The 20,532-nt window shown below is 31.1% G+C and overlaps 2 protein-coding genes across 5 annotated transcripts; one reads left to right on the top strand and one right to left on the bottom strand.

The window, feature by feature from the left end:
- Window positions 1-5,217, top strand: LOC117180884 (lipoyltransferase 1, mitochondrial). The gene is made up of 4 exons (XM_033373454.1): window positions 1-1,016; window positions 1,232-1,339; window positions 1,419-1,632; window positions 4,551-5,217. Exons 1-4 carry the CDS (start codon window positions 510-512, stop codon window positions 4,898-4,900), a joined length of 1,179 nt encoding a protein of 392 aa, XP_033229345.1. The 5' UTR covers window positions 1-509; the 3' UTR covers window positions 4,901-5,217.
- Window positions 5,218-6,200: 983 nt separating this feature from the next.
- Window positions 6,201-13,060, bottom strand: LOC117180883 (probable leucine-rich repeat receptor-like protein kinase At1g35710). 4 transcript variants are annotated; one of them, XM_033373452.1, is made up of 5 exons: window positions 12,644-13,060; window positions 12,326-12,578; window positions 9,031-9,264; window positions 8,409-8,569; window positions 6,201-8,031 (listed from the first exon to the last, which is right to left on the bottom strand). In XM_033373452.1, exons 2-5 carry the CDS (start codon window positions 12,560-12,562, stop codon window positions 7,428-7,430), a joined length of 1,236 nt encoding a protein of 411 aa, XP_033229343.1. In that variant the 5' UTR covers window positions 12,563-12,578; window positions 12,644-13,060; the 3' UTR covers window positions 6,201-7,427. The 4 variants fall into 4 exon arrangements, with proteins under 4 accessions (XP_033229343.1, XP_033229344.1, XP_033229342.1 ...); XM_033373453.1 differs by having other exon boundaries at window positions 12,786-13,060; XM_033373451.1 differs by having other exon boundaries at window positions 12,650-13,059.
- Between the last annotated feature and the right edge of the window lie 7,472 nt (window positions 13,061-20,532).

Raw genomic sequence — 20,532 nt, 5'->3', positions numbered from 1 at the left:
TAGAGTGACATCCGACTTCGAAAAGTAAGTGAAGTCATCCTAATACAAGGGGAGGAACCAGCGAGTTCGAGTCAAAGTTCCTGATACCTGTTTCATCAAGATTCATCTCTTCTCAGTGACCTAACCTTAAAATCTGAAGGCCCAAACGCTGTTTTTTTGGTCTATTTCTTTAAAGTAAATAGCACCAGCTATAAGAGACTCTTACAACTAAATTTCTTTTTAAATTAAAAAAAAAAAAAAACAGTTAATCCAAAATTCATATTTCGATTTTTCTAACCTTCAAATCGGAAATCTATACTCAAGGTCAAAAGACTGACTCGATCTATTTCCGTCGCCAAGTGTTGTTATAAAACCACACTTTTTGTAAATCGAACGGATACCCGTATTTATATTGAAATTCCTTTCAATAAAGCCAAATCAAAAGTGAGTATTCTAATTTGACAATTGAGAATTCGGTATTCAAGGGCAAAAGACTGATAGTGAATGAGATAGTACCTATTTTTTTGAGAATGTCTGCGATTTGCAAAGGAGGGGCTGTGAGGGCTGTTTTCAGAAACGCAGTTCAGAGCGTTAGACAAGTTTCTACACAAAGTGAAGTTAATGAGGTTCCAGAAGAGGAAATCAAGAAGTCTGTTTTCATCTCCCAGTCGACAGATATTCACACAAATTTAGCTCTGGAGGACTGGTTTTATAGAAATCATGATTTGAAGAATCATCATATTTTGTTGTTGTGGAAAAACGACCCGTGTGTTGTGATCGGAAGACATCAGAATCCGTGGATGGAGGCGAATGTACAGGCAGTTGAAGATAATGGAATTGCACTGGCGAGGAGAAATAGTGGAGGTGGAACTGTTTATCATGATGCTGGCAATTTGAATATGTCTTTTTTTACGCCAAGGGAGAGATATAATAGGAGATACAACTTGGACATCATTACCAGGGCTATCTTTCGAGAGTGGGGATTGAAGATTACTGTGAATAAGAGGGAAGATATCGTGGTGCAAAATGAATTCAAAGTATCCTTTGAAACTATGTAATTGTATGTCTGGGAATTTTAAGCTCAGAAAGCCTTGCAATGTGCCAATAAGTTCAAAATAAATTTGATTGGTCATCAAAATCACGTTAGAAAGTATAAATGATAGAAATTGTATTTAATAAGTTATTAATCGCACTTTTATATTCACAATCACACGAATTTATTGGTTCATTAATTTTCTTAACATCAGAAAAGGTTTCTGGAACTGCAGCCAAATTAGGAAGACCCAATGCCTATCACCATTGCACTTTACTCGTAGATGTGAACAAACGTGCCCTGAGTATGGCTCTTGAAAAGAAAGAGGTAATATTTCATTGTTTGTCAAATGAATTTAAATTGATTTTAACCACAATTATTTAATAAGACTAAATTGATATTTCAGACTGGAATCACAACGAATGCAACACAATCAACGCGTTCGCTAGTTAAAAACCTGACCGATGTGAATAGTCACATCAGAACAGACAAATTGCTGAATGCCGTTGGCTGGGAATATCTTCGAACAAAGGCTCTCGTCCTTGAAGACGGAGGCTACAATCTTGTTCAAAAACAAAAGGGGTTCCAAATGATAAATCCCACGGAAGACTGGTTCCCAGGTATTCAATTGATCCTATACAACACACAATTCAACACTTAGCATTTCGCGATTATGTATTTAAAACTCCGCGCTCAAAAAAGGGAATGACACATTGTAAGTTGAAAGTAGAGCAATGAATGCCAAATATGATTGAATTATTTCAACTCCAAAACGGCACTTTGCAATTGTTATCATTTCTCTAAAAAAAATGGTTCAAGGGTCGAGTTTTCCCCGGGTGATAGTTTGCGCGAGTAATTGGATGGCATGGGTCTTCGCCTTTTTTCTGAAGAACGAAATTTGAGATTGAGTCAGGGCCTACAGTTTGATTATTTTTCGTTGTTTTAATTTTCTTGGCTTTTTCTGTTTGTATAATCTTTATAAAGTTAGCAGCAATTATTTCATTTTAATGATTACCATAATTTTTTAACGGTATACAGTTTTTGTTTTTATTGTAAAACATAAAATTAAATATAAAAGAATTGCGTTTTTCGACAAACGACATAAGCGATGGAAAAATTAATACACAAAAGTTGCTTCAGCAAAAAAGAACTACAGGTCTGTCAATAACAATTTTTTGATATTACGCGTAGTTTTTGGTTTACTCTTAAAAATAGCATTAAAAATTAAAGAATTATATTCTTTTAAAAAACACAACAGAAAAGAAAAAATGAAGACACAAGTGGTTCAAACCAGAAATATCTATAAATTCGTTCTAAATGTTTGTTTTGAAAAATGACACAAGCTACAATAACATTTTATTTAACCAAATTTTTCGGCTGAATTATATTTACTATTTTTTTAGAATCGCTCAACGCTAGGATTAGTATTTTTGGTTCAAATCGTAAAAAAATAACATTGAAAATAAACAAATTAAATTTATGGAAAAGACACAACTTGCAATAAGATGTTTAATAACAAAATTGTTTGTTTTTACAGTATGCAGTTGCACACTTTTTTTAAATTATAAAAATAAGAAAATTAAAATACGTCTGTTTCAATACCATTGAGTATTATGAATTGCAATAATATACATTTATCAAAATAATAAATACATTTTGAGGGTAGCTTAGATTAAAATTTAATGCAAATTAAGAAAAAGTATTAAATCAATCATTAAAAATAAAATTTTTACGCGGGATTCGAACGAAATTAAGGGGCATTTTTTGTATTTTCCAATTAAATACGAAAATAAACGTAACGAACCTTTCGTTACGTTCTTTTTTGTTTCCTTCAACATAAAGCTTTGCAGAAACACAATTTTGACATTGTGCCGCCGTAGCTGCATTATTTTTTAGTAATTTTCGTACTTAACATAGTTTTTGAGTAAATTATATTGAATTTACAGAAATAATAAACGGAATTCACAATTACCAAATAATAATTGTCGATGCTTTGACTTTTAGTTTTAAATAGTCGGTATGAGCCTATTTTGGTGAAAATTTGACTTCTTTGGTGAAAAATTAATCCTATTTTATTGAAATTGTAATATTTTCAATGGAAATGTTAGGAATTTAAACCGCTTAAAATTAAATTAAAGATAGTCCCCTCATTCATTTTATTTAAACAGATTACTTCTTATTTTCGTTCAAATCTCCTTAGTTGCCATATTCTCAAAACATTTTGGTCTGTGAAGTCTGTTATCGATACAGTTGAAGAAATGCTTTTTTGCCTTCTTTTCACAAAGGATTAATAAGGAGATCTAACTTCGTTTCGCCTGTTGGGAATAGAAACATTCCCATAAGTGCTAGGCACATTGCAGGCAGATCTTAATTTTCGTGCGCAGGTGCGCAGTTGTCCTCTTCGTATACATGCAAAAGTGTGCGAGTGAGAAAGTTTTCGTTTGTTTTGATACAGGTGGCAAAATTGTTCAATTTCAAGTTATAATTATTTAAATTATGAAAGTGTCTATTGATCTGGTTAAGTGAAGGACTTCAGCTTCAAGACTTGTAAAGTTAAAAGAGTGCATTCTAAAAGTGGTAAGTATGTAGGCTATAATGAAATTGTTTGCTCATGATATCTTGAAATTGTAGTACATTATTATTTTTGAAATCGTACGTTGGAATGAAGAATACTGTCTTTTCTAACACTTCCAAACAATTTTCATCTTGAAAAAACCTGTACATTTAAAAATATAATCGATCTAGTTGCCTAAGATCGCGTCATTTTGACAAACTTTCTCACTCGTACACTTTTCCATGTATAGGAAGAGGACACCTGCGCACGAAAGTTTAAGATTTTCCTGCAATGTGTCTACCACTTGCGGTAATGTTTCTATTGCCAGTTTCGAAAGGTTTCCCATTGTCAGTTGGGCCTCCTTATTATTCCTTCGTGCTGCATCTTCTTCTTCTTCTTCTTCTTCTTCTTCTTCTTCTTCTTCTTCTTCTTCTTCTTCTTCTTCTTCTTCTTCTTCTTCTTCTTCTTCTTCTTCTTCTTCTTCTTCTTCTTCTTGTAACTAAAGCCGTGTTTCAGGTGTTTTCAAATTAAGTCCTTTGTTTTGAATATTAACCTGAAAAACTGAATTATTAAGTTCAATTCAAAAAGAAATTGAAAATGGTGGAAAGTTTAACCTACTGAACTTTCCTACAAGTTCGCTGTCTAATCAGTTAAACGTGGAAATTATTCGATTGTTTTAAACATTCAAACCGTCAAACATGGAGCAATAGTCTGAATGGCGAAAACTTTATCTGAAAATCGAAATTGGCAATTCTATTTTTGTCAAAAAATATTAAGATATGTAGTTTTTGTTACTTAGGGTTCATTCGTAAACTACTCACGTTACGCTTTTTCCTTTTGTTTAAAGAAAGCATTTTGGACGATCTCAATGAATGTTCTTGATAAAATTGGTAATTCTGTCAGTATATCGAAGCTTCTTTTTTCCGTGGATCGCCTCGATACGCAGAAGGCGCTTTCTGCTTATGTGATGATTTCTGTTTGCAGGTATCAATAATCTCGTCAGCGATTTTAGTTCCTGGGACTGGACTTACGGAAAGACACCAAAGTTTACTGTGACTCGTCACGTCGAGATGACAGCGCCAAACGGTTCTAGTCATCGTTTGAAATTAATCCTAGAGGTAGTAAACGGGATCGTAGAAGATATACAGATGGCTTTGCCAGTCGATTTAGTTCCTTCTGGCTGTAATCAGAACGCGAGTGTGATTACAAATCTCCGGGGTACAAGGTACAGCCACGGTTTGACTGAGAGTATAATTGCTGCGACTGGGGGCAAAACAATCCATATCGAGACTGCTCAAAACACGGATGAGAATAACGTTGCAGCTACTCAATGATTATCACTGCCGGATAACAGTGAGGACGAAGATACCTGATTAAACATAGTAAAAATTTATCTAATAATAAGAGAGGGATGCCTCCTAATTTTTGTCGGTTGTATAAAGTATATTTTAATACAAATATATATTTAAGAATATTATTCTCAATCTAAAATTTAATTGCTGTTGATAGGAAGGATAGTTACGAACTTCGATGTGATAATTTTTTATTATATTTTATTAAAAACTAGTTTCTGTTTAATTACTTCTAATCTGCGTCAACAAAGACGCGACAGTTTCTATAGCTACTAGAAAAATAAAGGACTAGAAACTTATCTCTTGTAGTATTATACTCTAGGAATACGTTTCATCGCAGTAGGTAAAGTCGACCACTGTTGAACTCGAAAATTAGTTTTCGAATTCAAAAGCAGGATCTGCTGTGAATACTTTTTTTCAGGGTTGCTGCTGAAGGCTGAGTTCCGATTTCTATGACTTCCAGGTTTTCTAGGTGTAATTTTTAAAAGTTCGTACAAATTCTATTTAATACAACACATTATGCTGGCCGTAAACTAATTTACTAACATATTCGTCTAGAATTATTAAACAATGTAAATGTAATTACTTTTCAATAATTATTGAATTCTAAACAATTCTGATTAATATTATTATAAATTTTTTTAATAATTCCGTAATTACCTACCTATTATTTTTGTTGGTAAAAAAAAATCAATTCGTATGAATTCGAAAACTTCAAATTTGCCGTTATGTACTAAAATAATTATTAAAACTTTAAAATGGGTGCGATTAAAAAAACTCAGGACTAATTAAACTTTGAATGCACGTTTTATATTCATAACTGTAAGAGGGCAAAATTGGACGCGTGAGATTGATTCAAATGGATATTTAATGTCATCGCACTTATTGTTTGATAAGAAATAAAACATTCTTACCAAGTGTTAGCAATTCGGACTTTTCAAAGTACTTTTTTAATCTAAATTTGACAGCTAAGTTTGAGCTAATAAACTTGTAACTGAATTCGATCAAGTTCTAGTGAATTAAATTCAATGCAGTTTAACGAACGTTTAATTTAGCAGAATTTACTTAAAATTACTTGAATTAGTCTGATGTTTAATCGGAATTAGTTAGCAATTTATTTGCATTCATTAAAATTTAATTCACTCATTGGAATTACTCTCGAATCCATTGGATGTCACTGGAAATTACTTGAATTTACATTTATTCGTTTAAAATGACCTTAAATTCATATCAATTACACCTAATACGCGATTTAAGAACACGGGGGGGGGGGGGGGGGGGGGGGGGGTGAAGTGATCTTGATCCTCAATCGAGCCCTTCCGAACGTAATCAGTCTCGGCCATCGGAAACATTTACAATTGGAGCTGAGGAACGGCGTGGGCCAGCAGTTCTAGGAATTCTTAAACCGCGGGTTCGGTGTAATTTAAAATTATTTTTAAAACTACATTACTTTGAAATTTACATACTCATTTTATTTCATGAAAATTTACCGAGATTGGGCTGAATTCGTTTTAATTCACGTTTATTTAGTAAAATTAAATTGAATAATTTGCAATTTCGTTAAAATTTACTTGAAGAAATCATTTAAAACTTACTTAATTTGTAATTCATAATAAAGCGACTTTATTTCAGCATAATTTGCAGAAACACGGTTGAATTAATCGAAATGCACTCAATTTATTTGGAATTTACTTTAATTTATTTGAATGTTACTGGAAAACATATCTAGTTGAATTCCTATAAGATGTACATGCATTTATGGAAATTCAGGTAAATTCATTTCTAATTCATTTTTTTTTTTTTTTTGAAACGCACATCAACCCACTTGATTTCACCAGAATTATCTGAAATTCAGTTAAGTTTATTAAAATTAAATTAAATTGTATAAAATCCCATTTAATCCATTTAGAACTTACTTAGCTAAATTTGAAATTTACAAGAAATCACTCAATTGCACCATAATTTACTGATATTTGAAATTCACACGAACAAATTTCATTTTACCATAATTCACTTGAACTAATTAAAATTTTTCTTGAATTAATTGGATAACTTGAGCCTGCTTTAATTCAGGAGAATTCACTTGAATTAATTAAAAATTGACTTTTATTTCTTAAAATTAAATTGATTTATTTAAAATTTACTAGAAATAAATTAAATTCAGTTCTTCAGTTAAAGTTCAGTTCAGCCAAGAGTTCAATACAATCTACGAATTTCGATCCGAATTTCGTATGAAATTTCTGAAGATGCTTCCTAGCCATGAACGATAAACAATTTAAAATCCTCCTTTAATCTCGTTTTCGAAACTATTCTCAAATTGCAAATTCTCCATAATCTGAAAACTATATCTACGCCACTCGATCACGTGTTTCGTACGTTGCCATCATCTAACCAATCAAAAATACTCTGACTGATTTAATATACTGTCTGAAGAAATTTACAATTAAATTATTATTGTCAAAGTCAAAGATTATTCCCTGATAATCTTTTTTCAATAAAAATGCTGGTCTCAACCTCGTCGGGCGCAAGGATACAAATTTCGATGGAGCATCACCTCTCGATAAGGAGGTGGCGGAGTTCCTGGACAAATTTGGGACTCAGAGGCATCATCAGCGTCTACTTCGTTGTAGCGCCAGATATTTTGCAATAGAGATGTTCTTTGGGAAGAGATATTTATCGACCCCAGGGGATTTCGGCTTTGGACGCTCATAAGTCTGCAGGATAAGGCTGCGGAAAACCAGAGGTAGATCAAAGTCAGGGTTGATGCACTTCCAAGGAGAAATCCGATTCCGATGAACCAATAGGGGGAAGTATTTCTTATCGAATTTTCTATATCGTCCAAATTTCGAGTGAAGTTGATGGTATTTAAAGTCTTGAGGGTATTTTCATTATCCTTTTTTATGAAATCTAAATTCCAACCCTTCTCTGGCTTTGGTGTTTTTTCTTCCAGTGGAGGATGAAGTTTGGATACTTTTTTAAGTGGGGCTTCAAGTTGAATCATCTTCTCAAACTTCTTTGGTCCAGCGAATTCACAAAAAGGGGTGAATTTTACTTTTCTACTGAGCAAGTAGGCTTGAAGGTCTTGCATCACTCGATTACAAGACCAGGGATTTCTGTAAAAAAATATAAACAGCTTTTGGAATTAATTTATTCAAAACAAAATTTCACTAGTCTTCAATTATTAATTATTCGGTTTCTGAGTCAAGAATGAATTATCGATCGACATAGCTTACAAGGTAAAAGCCACTTAAATAAGGATGATCATTTCACTTGCAAAATAGTTATTAGTCACTTCATTCAGGTCGATCAATTTAGTACGAAATATTAATGAGAACGTCTAGTACAAGAATAAAAGTCTAGATTTCAAATAGCTTAATTAATTAAAAATCAATTAAAAGGTAATTGTTACTCGTTGGGAATTAACTAGATCAAGTTAATGAAACTTATTCTATAGGTAAAAATAAAATAAAAATTTATAACTTAGACTCACCTATCCAACAAAATTGTTTTTAAAGATAGAACACTTTGTAAGACTTTACTATTAAGTTGAATCATCACATTTTTTGAAAGATCCAATTTACTCAATTCCTTCAAATTACTGAAGGAATCTGCAGGTAAATAGCTAATTATGCACTCACTGAGGTCAAGATCCTGTAAATATTAAAATAAAATTTTCTAAATGGCTAATTCTATAAAATTCTACATTTTAAATTACAAGCTGACCACTTTTTTCATTTTTCCTTCGTACTGTTTTACCAAATTAATGATTCTAGAACAAAGGTCAATGATAGACACTTGAGACAATAGAACAGTACTAAGCACCATTAACTTTTTATTATTCATTGCACTTTCCTATATTCGTATGTCAAAAAGCGACAATACTTTGCAATTCTAGTAGAATTTTAATTAATTCTTTGGTTTCTAAATCTGCACAACTTCTATAAAATCGAAGGTTCTACTATAAATAAATTCATTTATAAGCACTTTAATCTTATGATTGTTCAGTTATAACCCTTTTTATCTCAAACTATTGAATATCTAACATTTCAATTTAAAATATCTATTAAAGTCTTCCCTTTTAAATTGTTCAATTCAATTGACTGTATACTTACAGTGATACTTGAAGATCCTAATTTAGGAAAATGCAAGTTAAAATTATTCCTCTGAAGCTTTAATATCCTCAGTTTTGTATTTTGTGCGAAAGTATCTGGTAAAAGATAATTCAAGTGATTTCTGGACAAATCCAAAACAGCCAACTCGGTGAGCTTCGCAAAAGCCGCCAGACCAATTTCGTTGATTCCATTCTCCGAAAAATTAAGGTATCTAAGTTTCGTTAATCCAGCGGCCTGGAAAAATTAGATTTCAGTAATTTTTTAATTTATTATTAAATTTTGTACTCTAATTTCAAATAAATTACCCCAAGATTTGTGCTATTTAGTATCTCCCCATTTAATATCAAACAATTAAAAAGCCTTTAAAACAAGCGATGTCAAATTCACAAAGTATTCACAGTATATTTTAACTTTCAGTTCCAATCAAATTCCTTTAATTATGAAATAAAAATTATTTAATTTACATATTTCTAAATAAAAAATCGTAGCTATACGGCTGAAAATGATTGACATAGAGGAAAAAGACGATTACAAGAGTAATTAAATTTTGTTTAAAAAAACGTGAACTTCTCGACCCCACTTTTTTGTTAACTGAATAAAAAGTATCAGTTAAAACTCTTTTTTTCTATGGAAATCTTCTGTTTTGCGACCGAATGTCATTATCAGGGTAAGTTTTTTAGTTGTCGACGTATGTAGTATACTTATTTACTATTCAAAACTCAGAAACAACAACCTCGGGTTTTACGTCAAGTCATTCCTAAAGTTAGATTATCGCTTTCTTGAAATTATATTATTTACTGTTATTCCATATATTCCCTACCAAAAATAAATATTTCATAACTAAAAATGTTTAATCGATTCTGTTTTTTTTTTTCATAATATGTTTTTGGAATTGCGAGATACGTTATATACTTCGATACTTTAAAAATTATTCGGCGGGACAATTTCAACTACGAAATTGTAATGCTGAAAATATGTTCCTTTGCAATGATTCACACTCCCAGGATACATTTGAGTCAGATTATCTATATCTTTCTGATCTCAATTCCCAAGACTAGTGATAAAACATATCAGCGCTGAGCATTTAAAAAAATTATTGGTTTCAACAAATACAAAATTAAATTTAATAATTTATACATAAAAATGTATCTACAACAGAACGCATGCATTTAGATTAAACAGAATTGTTTTCTTCCCCTTATAAAATGTATCACCCTAATTTCTATAATAAAGTATACATGTGCATAACAATTCTCGCGATTGCAGCTAAACTTATTTACTTCATTTAAAAGAATTCAATGGTATTAAAGAAAATATAAATAATCTTCAATAAAATTAATACTTTAGTTATAAATTATCAAGATTTGCGATAGCAATCTATTATTGGACTGAAAATACAAGACATCATTTTATAGTGATTTTCTTCAGGAATGTACAATACCTTCATTAATTAAAAAAAAATGGTAGGGATCTTAGAAAATATAAAAATTGCTCTTTCACTTTTGTTCATGTCTATAGCAAATTTAATGATAACGATTAGCGCCAAACTTTAACTGGTAATGCAAAATATGCTTCAATTATTTATGATAACTTTATTTGTTTATGAAATATTAGTGCTGCCATGTAATTAAATAATTCTGGTTTGTCATTTGTACACGGCTACAGCGAAATCTAGTGATCCAATTAACGTAAAATTTTAATTATAAGTGCACGGCAATATTCTCTTGTTCTATTGTTTTTAGGAAATTATAATATCTTTAATAGTCTAAAAAATGTTGTACATATTATCATACAAATACAAAATTAATTTTCCATCTTTGCGGCAGAGCTGGTACCTATGCCTGTTTAAGCCACAACACTCTGGCTATTCGTACCGAAATTTCGGTACGAATAGCCTCTTTTTCCAGATCCCGTTATTGGTACCGAAATTAAAAAAAAATGAATTTCATGTATCTATTGAAACTAGCTTTAACTTTCCACTGAATCTTATTTCCAGTTATTAGCCATATTTTTCTATATTTTGTATAAACAGCAGTGAAATTCCACAAAAAAACATTTGTGAAGCAAAAACTTGGCCAAGCAAAATGGAAAAATAACCATTTAAATTAATTGGTTAGGAGTACTGAAAATAAGTTTGTAGAAAAGGTATGTATTAACCAATTTTTTAAATTATAACAACTTGGCGGATGTGAATTTACAAAAAACCTCGTTGGAGAAAGGAAGAAAAAATAAAAGCCGTACAATTATGGCGAACGTTATTAACGAAAGGAGAGCATCTTGAACAAGTTTTAGTTATACTTGAAGTGGAGCAATAGGTCCAATCCCGCAAAATTCTTATGATTTAAATAATGTGTTAACAAATAATTTCTGTAAATCTTTTCAAATTTTAATTCTTCAACATTCAAGATTTACGCTAATGTTGAAGCTATAGAGTATAGACAGTACACAATCACTACAGAAAAAGCGTTATGTATAAAAATTCTCAGATAATAGCGTTACATATTTGTTGAACAGCCCATAACAAAAAAATGTTATTGATTTATTTTTAATTTGATTTTTCCAAATTTAATTGTATTTGAACAAATTTTTGAACCACATATGTTTTTCGGATAGGATACTTTTTTTATTTATTCTCTTATGACAATCAAAGATTTGCAACACGATTGTATTGAATGATAAAAAGATGTTAATTGATCAAAAAACGCACTGTCTATATGGTTATGGAGTTTCCTATAACTCTAACCACTTTTCCTCCTTGTTCAAAGCTAACGCTACGGAAAATTTCGTAACTATAGATAGTGCCTAAAAAAGCGTATCTTTTAATTGTAAAAGAACTATTTTCAGATATGCATGATGGATAAATGCATTGCATATTACATTCTACAAAAAAGCTGCAGGTAACGTTAGAAAGTTTTCTTAAAAACATATAGTTTTATGCTTATCCAAAAATGGTTTGCATGATATATGGAAACTTACTCAATATTATACGTATTTATTTGTATGCGAGGTGAAGTAGATTCAGATTACAATTTAACAAAATGACCATTTATTTGCGTTCATAATTATTGCATGCAAATCACTTTGACTGTTATCTACGTTCATCCGATCAATTACACTGACAAATGTGTTATTTTCACACACATAATTCAAGACAATATATGAAGACCTCAGGGCCCGAAGAAACATCATCCACCCATGCTCTCAGTTAAAAATACCTCCTACAAACATCAAGCCAGAATAACGAAATATGTAGAAGAAAAAATAAGGATGAATGTAAAAATTCAAAAAAACTTACCGCGAGTTCGTAGTTTGCCAAAGATGAAATCGAGTTGTTTGAAAAATCAATTGCTTCCACAAGACCCGAAATTCCTGTTTCTATGCTGTACAACCGTTTATTCGCACATGTTGCGCGTTTAAGACCGTACCATGTATCGCAAGTACAAAATATCGAGCACCCATAGTCAACACTTTTTACAAGCAACAGAAATTGCAAAAGCGTGAATGCGAACGTAAAGGCTAGTGCGTTCCTCATACTTTTTCTCTCTCATCTATAACAAATATTTAAGTAACAAAATGTATCAAGAGTAAACTTACTTAGTTTAGGCAGAATCACTTTCACTTTTTTCCACGATATTATTTTATGTGCAGCCCATTCATTAGGAAATCAACTACATTATTTCGTAGGAATGAATCTGGTATTCAATGAACGCAGTAAACTGTCATAAGAGACATACCTGCAACTGCTAATAACCGACCTAATCTTATCATTTCGCACTCTTATTTTTCCTACGCCTGCAGAAAACGTCACACAACTGTACAGTTTCAACCGCCACTTAGCGAGCACTTCGAGTTTGGAGAACCTTCTCACTCTTATTTTTTTTCTACCTGATGCTACCTATTGGGCCCTGCCAAACCCAGGGGCGCCGATTTGGGTACCTGCTCAACTACAGTATCTTCATTTCAAGCTCGATTTCGAGCGAGGAAAGTTGGAGATAAGAATATACTATGAGACTAGTGAACAGCTAGATCTGGATGTCACGTGGTTGATATAAGAGCATGTTTTGTTTGAGTCGTAATTATCGTACTTGCAAAAATTAGAGCAATTACAATCGGTTATTTAATTAATTACTAATATGTAATAATTTGTAGTCATATTTTACATACTATGTATTATGCGCTATGAATATTAGATATTATACGTATGCACCGGTTACTGCATGCTGACTGCATGTAGGTGCGGAAGCGGGAAATGACAGTGAATTTGTTCCATGACGGGGCATTTTTCTATTATGTCATTTTGAAATTAGTTAAAATATTTAAATATGAAGTATTATTCAAATTGTAAAACCGAATTGTTTATTCGAGTGGTTAATGACTCAGTATTTTCTTGTACACTACATTGGAAGTTTGGATGGGATTGCAAAAGATTCCATGGATTATAGGGAATTCATCTTGCATTGATGAAAAAGTTAGAGAAACTACAAAAAGGGAGGATTTATTTGATACCAGTCACAATCTCAAATGTAAGTACACAAAAAATAGCGATTGAGCACAAATTAATTTTACCCAGAAAAAAATCTGTAAATTATCTTGATATCTTTAAAATCTCTTCAAATTTAATTGAAATCCATATGAAAACTGTATGGAAATCTTAAAAATCCTTTAAACTCCCTTGAAATGTTTCGAAATTGCTTAAAAATCCATGAAATCTTTTTAAGTTAGTTAAAATATTTGGAAAACCCTTGAAATCTATTTAAAATCCTTAAAAATATTTTTTCGTACGGGGAAATTACAAGGTATTGTAAAAGATTACATGAGATTGCATGGTATTGCATAAGATAAAGTCTTCTTTTTTCTCTCCAAATAAAAAAAATGTATTCTGTAGGTTTAAATTTTAATTTCAAGACATGAGAATGACAAAATTTGGAAACTTTATTTTCAAGCCTGCCAATTAATTCTTTTTTTTATACCTTTTAAATTTTTTTCGGCAATTGCCACAATCGCATATAAGATAAAATGATTTAATTTAAAACTGAAATACCAATTCCATTTCAAATCAGGAAAAATGTAAAGAAAAGTCTAGGTTACAGTTAAAGGATGTACACTACGTAAAATCAATCTGAGGTTAAAATTGTTTATTTAACAGTAGTTATTTAAAGGTTCAGTTTTTCCTTTCTCTTTAGAGAAAAGGTCCAACTTTTATTTAATCCTAATGATCAAGGCTTCATTTTATTCTTTAAAGGATTCTCAACAATTCTATTTGGGTGGTGTTAATTACAATTTTAACTATGATTTTTCACAACAATAATGAGTTTATGATTTTTTAATTATTTTTTGAAATAAAATCAACCTAAATAGATATTTAGAGAATCCGCCGAAAAATAAAATGAGACCTTGATCATTAGGATTACTGTTAAATAAACAATTTTGACCTGAATTATTTTTTTTGTAAGTGTGCTTAGGAGCCTCCATCAATTTTTACTGAAATTAATAATAGATATTTTGTTGTTAAATAAAAAAATGTTCGGATTTCTTTTTTTGTTTTTAATAAAGTTTTTTCGTTGGTTTGCAAAACGGCTGAAAGTATTGAATAATTATTTTTAGAGTTTCGTTCTTGGCAAACCACTGCTTCACATTGAAAACAAATTATTTTGGAAAAATCGTATTGTTGCATTTTTTTCTGAAAAACGAAAAGTACGAAAAATGTTCAAACGAAAGTTGAAACATCTGGATAAGTTCTGAAAAAACACCCCACTCCTCCCCTCTCTCCTCTCTCTATCTGTTGTGATATCTTGCATCATTTACGTCTTTACGAGAAAAAACTTAAATTTTATAATTTTTTTAATTTATCAAATGGCTTCCGGTCAATTTTTAAAAATTCGTAGATAATCTTCGAATAATTGTAACACAGCAAAAAAATTAGAATAAACTGTGACACATGTGTTTCTTTATTTTCAACATAGAATGATATACCCAGTGGGCACAAAATTTGGCGACGTTTTTACGACATCGTTACAACATCTTTACGACAACTTCATGACATCCTGTGCCCATGTCGTTACGGTGTTTTTGCGATGTCGGAAAGACATCGTCAGATCATACGACATATTTACGATATCGGAAAGACACCTGAACGACATGGACATAAGAAATCGTAAAGTTGTCGAAAAATGTCGTAACGATGTCGCAAAGACGTCGCCAAATTTTGAGCCCACTGGGTATCTAACTTCCAAATCATTCAAACTCCCTAAACCAGAACTCTTGTCTGATTGTAAAGGGAATTGGTCTGAAGTTCCATAATCTAAAATCTAGAATAAGTTTCCATGAGAAGAATTCAAAATTGTATAATTAAAGAATTAATAAAGCTTTTAACAATTGTAAATTGATAATATTGAAACCTTGAAGATTCAACAACTTTGTTCTTTAAATTGCAGGAATATGGACATTTTTCCCAACCTAAATACAGTGAAACTCTTCAATAGACCTCCCTTCTATATCCCTTCCGAGACTTGACGCCGGGGCCTATGTAGGTGTAACAGGAGCTGCACGAGATCTGCGGTTGTCACTCAGGCGAGCACTCAGACATGAACAAACAAAAGTGGAGCGGGCTATAATGAGTTAGTTCCCACCCACCGTCAGCCGCCAAATCGGCGCTATAGAAGAGTTTCACTGTAATTTCAAAATTAAATGTTAGAACATTTTAAAAGTTTAGGTGAAAACACTTAATATAATTGAGCAATTATTTTATGCTTAAAGCCTTCAATATACTGAAAAATTTTAATTTATAACATTTTGAAAGTAAGCCTTTGCATGATTAATTCCTGACAATCCAAATGAAATAATTTCTAATTAAAATATGAAAATAGTTCGATTTCAAATTGAAAGTCTTCATGATTGATAATTTTAAGCAGTAAACTTTAAAAACTAAATAACTTCAGATTGAAAATAGATGAATCGGGCAATTTAAAATTAATTAAGTAGCTCTTAAATTTGAAAAAAATTAATTATAAAGTCTTCAAAATTTGAATAGTTCTGGACTAGAAAGTTCCAAAAAGTTTAGTTACTTCTGAAATCATTTAGAACTACACAATTTAAAAATGAAGGCTTCCTATTACTTTAACGTTTATAAATTCTGAACATTTGAAATCGAATAGTTCAAGATCTCGTTTACCAGCCAAAATTTAAAATGTTCGAGATTATATACAATTTCCTGTTGAAAGTCTTAAAAGTTAAATAATTCTACATTTAAAACGTTTGTTTATAAGTTTCAAAAATTTAAAAGCTCTACGATTTTAAATTAAAAGCTTTTGAGATTCAGCAATTAATAATGTAAATTTTGATTGCCCTTTATTTAAAAACTGTCGAATTTAGAAGTTTAAGAATTGAAAATACCCCTGTAGTGATACTTATTTTTGAAGCTATCGCATTTTGAATAATTAAGTCTTTTATCCGAGAAGACGTTCAGGTGTTGACTAGAGTAATTTATTTTTTTATAACCATCTTAAAATTATTTATTTTATGCTATAGCAAACGAAGAAAGTCGAAATTTACGAGTGAATTGATATAGTGATCTAAAAACGGAATATTGCGCAGTTTGGAGACATATTTATTCACCTAATAAGCAATAACTATATAATAATAATAATAGTATTAAAAAAAAATTAATTGGTTTACTAATATCATTTTTTGTAATGTTGCTTTCGCATATGAAAATATAGTCGATAGTTATAGTTTGATATAGACACTTAAAATGCAAAAACATCGAAACTTTTACGTATGCATATGCACCCCCTTAAATTATTAATTTACAAACTTTTTGGTTTTAAATATTTTATAACCGTTTCGAAATATAATTAAATTTTGCACTATGCCGATCAAAAACAGTTATAATTTGGCAATTTCGAAAAATTACAGTATTCCTTCGTTTAAAAAGTTTCCCTCTTCCCTAATGGATGGCGCCACAATGACAGTTTCTAATTCGTTTTCTTTAAGTCGGTAAAGGCATAAGCAATATTTTTTTCTTTTAAGCTATGATCATCAATAATTAATTTCTTTTATAGTTCTTAAAGATACACATGCGCGTAAATCCTTTGCTGGACTGTCAGACCTTCACCCAAATCATTGCTTTCATGATGTTTTAGAATTACATATGATACAAACACCGTAACTTTGGTCGTCTCTTCTTTGTATTGCTCAATTATCAACATAAGCGACAAAAACATGTAGCAGACTCCGTAAAAAGAAGAGCAAGATGTTATCTACTATTCTACTGCCCAAGAATGGGTTAATAGTTACACTTATTTCGTTTCATATTACATTCCCTCTAATTATAGTGAATTAACGGAAGCAAAAAACCGTAAGTCCGTAAGACACTAGATGTAAAATCTAAAATGCCAGTAAGTTTATTGCTGTGAGTCGTAAATAAAATGCAAGTTCTATCTCGAAAATACTTGCAATTTCCTTCTCACCTAAATTTACTTCAACCTCCTGGATGTATAATATTTATAATTTCAATCATTTATAAAGAGATATATGTAAAAGTACAACATGTCGGAACATCTGGATCTCTAATATTTTTATGAATACATGCTTTACATAGTGCAGTTTCGCATCTCATATTTACAGATATTAAAATAATTTTAAATTCAATGATATGTTACATTGAAATTAATATACATATCTATCATGATAATCATAATATTGTAATATTCTTATCAAAATGACATTCAAAATATTAATTGTCATATGCTTTCGACCTTCGACATATGCACATATTACACCAATCGGAATATTAATATGCCATAATATTGTAATTTTACGCTTCTAATTGTGACATTTTGAACGTAAATATTGACATTTATGCTTTTACGGTATTGACCATATTGTATCATACGAATTAGAAAGTAACTTCAGTGCATGTGGCGAATTATCTTTAAAGAAATATTTTCCTTTCTTTCTCCTCTTTCTTTGAGGTGAAGGTTGAATCGTAGATATGATGTTACTACGACGCAATTTCTAAACATCACCAATGGTAAAATCTTTCTAAACAGGACGATCCCAGCTGACGATGCGAGAGATGACCTGAATTCACTCCTAACTTGCGTTGTGCACCGCCGAACGCTGCGCTGGAAAATGAAGTGGCTCCCACAGCGCAAATAAATAGCCCAAAATGAGTTTTTAATACTCTTCAATACTTTATATGTAATATAAATTTGAATTTAATTTCATAAAATTCGTTTAACAAAGGCACATTGCTTCCTTTGTTTCGGTTGCATCAGTGTCAGTATTATACAATGTTATCATGAGCAAACAATTTTTCTTTGTCATGTATGTACATTAAACAGACTACCAAGTACCCACTTTGGCTCAAATATTAATCATCACTCCTAAACTTGCAGAAACAAGAAAGAACCTACCGGTAACTTTATCTTTCTAGGAATAGTTTTCGGATGACTCGATGTGACTCTGGGCGGTAGTTCGAAATTCGGTAAATGAGGAAAACTCGGCTTCTATCCCCAATTCTTTGTCATACTATTCAGTGTTCAGGAGAGTTCAGCTTCAGGGATAAAAGAGCATAAATATCACCCTCTTATATTCTATAGTTATAGTTGACTTACCGGAAGCATACAATGCCAACCTCTCTATATCTCACAATTAGGAGCTTGCAATCTGTAACAAATGAATCGATTGACTTTAGATAGGTTCCCAATGAAATCGGCATGTGCTTTTCCTTTGAGTTTCAGTGTTCAGGTAAGACATTTCCGTGTAATCATTATTATCTATTTTTTAATACTGTTATTTATACACAGACAAAAACTGCGGTTTCAACTTTGCTTTTACTCATGTTTCTAAAAAAAACTCAACCCGGGTGTCTCCTAACCGGAAACCCCAAAAAAATATAAGGTAATTCAAATAAAACCGAGAAAACCCGAAAATATTAATAATTCGAGCCGAAAACCACATTTAAAGTTTTGAAAAATATGAATTTTGGAAGGTTGAAAAGAGAATAATTAATTTTAGAAAAAAATTTTAAAACATTTCCTAAACAGTCTAAAAAGAATCTGGAAGATTTTAATGGATTTGTTCTAATTAGGCAGAAACAAATATCATTGTGAGAGAAATAGCATTTAGAATTACATATGGTACAAACACCGTAACTTTGGTCGTCTCTTCTTTGTATTTCTCTTCTATTGTATGCGAATTTTTTTTTAATGTTAGGAAAAAGTAGGGAAATGTTATAAGATATTTTTCAGGTATAGAAAAATTTAAAAGAATAAAAAATAATACAAAATTCAGCAGTACAAAATGCTGAATTAGTTGTAACTGATTTTCTTTTTTGAAAAATTAATTTTGAATGGAAATTTTTAAAGTTTTCTAAGAATTAACAACAAATCTGGAAGATTTAAATTTTTAATCTTCCTTTATGATTCAAAATGCAATTTTTGATTGAAAATAATTGTTTTTGGTTGAGGATTCAATTATTTTGTCGAATTTTTCTTTTTTCGTTTGAAAAATCAATACTTTTAACTGAAAGCTGAACTATGACATGTTTGGTTGAAAATGGATTTTTCCTGTGTTTTATTAAAAATTCGCATTTTTTGTTCAAAAAGTAATGTTCTTGAACGCAAATTCAGCTTTTTGTTAGACAATTAAATTGCTTGGTTGAAACTAATTTCTGCTATTGTTGAAAATTCAACTGTTTGGTAAGAATTCAACTTTTTTGTTGAAAATTCGTATTTTTTACATTGAGAATAGATAAGGAGACCAAAATAGTGGCAATGAAAATGAGTACTTTTCTGTTGCTAGAAGTACGCACACACGCATCTGCAAAATCACACTTACGTATAGTTCAAAACTTCCCGAGCGTGGCGTGCCAACGGCACTTAAAAAATATGTCCGCTGATTAATTTTAAAAATATTTTCTTCATATTTACTCAAGGTTATGTTTACATCGCATACGCGTCGAATACCTGTCGCACGCAGAGAGTTGGTAAAAGTAATTAAATATTTTCATAAATATACTACCTACCTCTTTCATGGCGAATAATTTTTTATTCCACAAACATTTCACAAAATCCTGTCTAATTATGAATTATTTATTTGTTCAAGCAACCTGTAAAAACAAAACAATGGAGGCGGCCATATTTTTTTAAGTGCGGTTGGCATTTTGCACATGTGTATGTGTGTGCGTACTTCTGGCAACAGAAAAGTGACCGTTTTTGGAGAAATCCATGCATTACGGATTGGTCTCCTTATGTATATTTTCCATGATTTTTTAGATGAATTATATTTTTTTTATTTTAAAATTGAAATTTTTGAAATTGTTTGTTGTTGAAAATTTAACTAATTGGTCAAAAGTTGAACTATACTTTTTTCCTTTTCATTTTTTTCTTTAGATTTACCATTTACAGTCTGTCAAGTTAAAGCGTGGGTGGCTTTACTCGCAGTCGGTAAGGTGTATCGACATGATTTTGGTGTCAAAATATTAAGAAGAGCTCCCTC

Source organism: Belonocnema kinseyi, chromosome 9, assembly GCF_010883055.1.
Source record: "Belonocnema kinseyi isolate 2016_QV_RU_SX_M_011 chromosome 9, B_treatae_v1, whole genome shotgun sequence".
In the NCBI taxonomy this organism is placed as follows: Eukaryota; Metazoa; Arthropoda; class Insecta; order Hymenoptera; family Cynipidae; genus Belonocnema; species Belonocnema kinseyi.
Note: the sequence above shows the minus strand (reverse complement) of the source record. Positions and strands in the feature narration are given on the sequence as shown.

Bases quoted from the DNA above. Each gene is read 5' to 3' on its own strand.
- LOC117180884 (XM_033373454.1), top strand. From the start codon at position 510: ATGTCTGCGATTTGCAAAGGAGGGGCTGTGAGGGCTGTTTTCAGAAAC. The intron at 1,017-1,231 runs GTATCCTTTGAA...ACATCAGAAAAG, and splicing joins TGGTGCAAAATGAATTCAAA to GTTTCTGGAACTGCAGCCAA. The intron at 1,340-1,418 runs GTAATATTTCAT...TTGATATTTCAG, and splicing joins TGGCTCTTGAAAAGAAAGAG to ACTGGAATCACAACGAATGC.
- LOC117180883 (XM_033373452.1), bottom strand. From the start codon at position 12,562: ATGAGGAACGCACTAGCCTTTACGTTCGCATTCACGCTTTTGCAATTT. The intron at 9,265-12,325 runs GTAAGTTTTTTT...TAATTTTTCCAG, and splicing joins TGGCAAACTACGAACTCGCG to GCCGCTGGATTAACGAAACT. The intron at 8,570-9,030 runs GTAAGTATACAG...TAATATTTACAG, and splicing joins TAGGATCTTCAAGTATCACT to GATCTTGACCTCAGTGAGTG.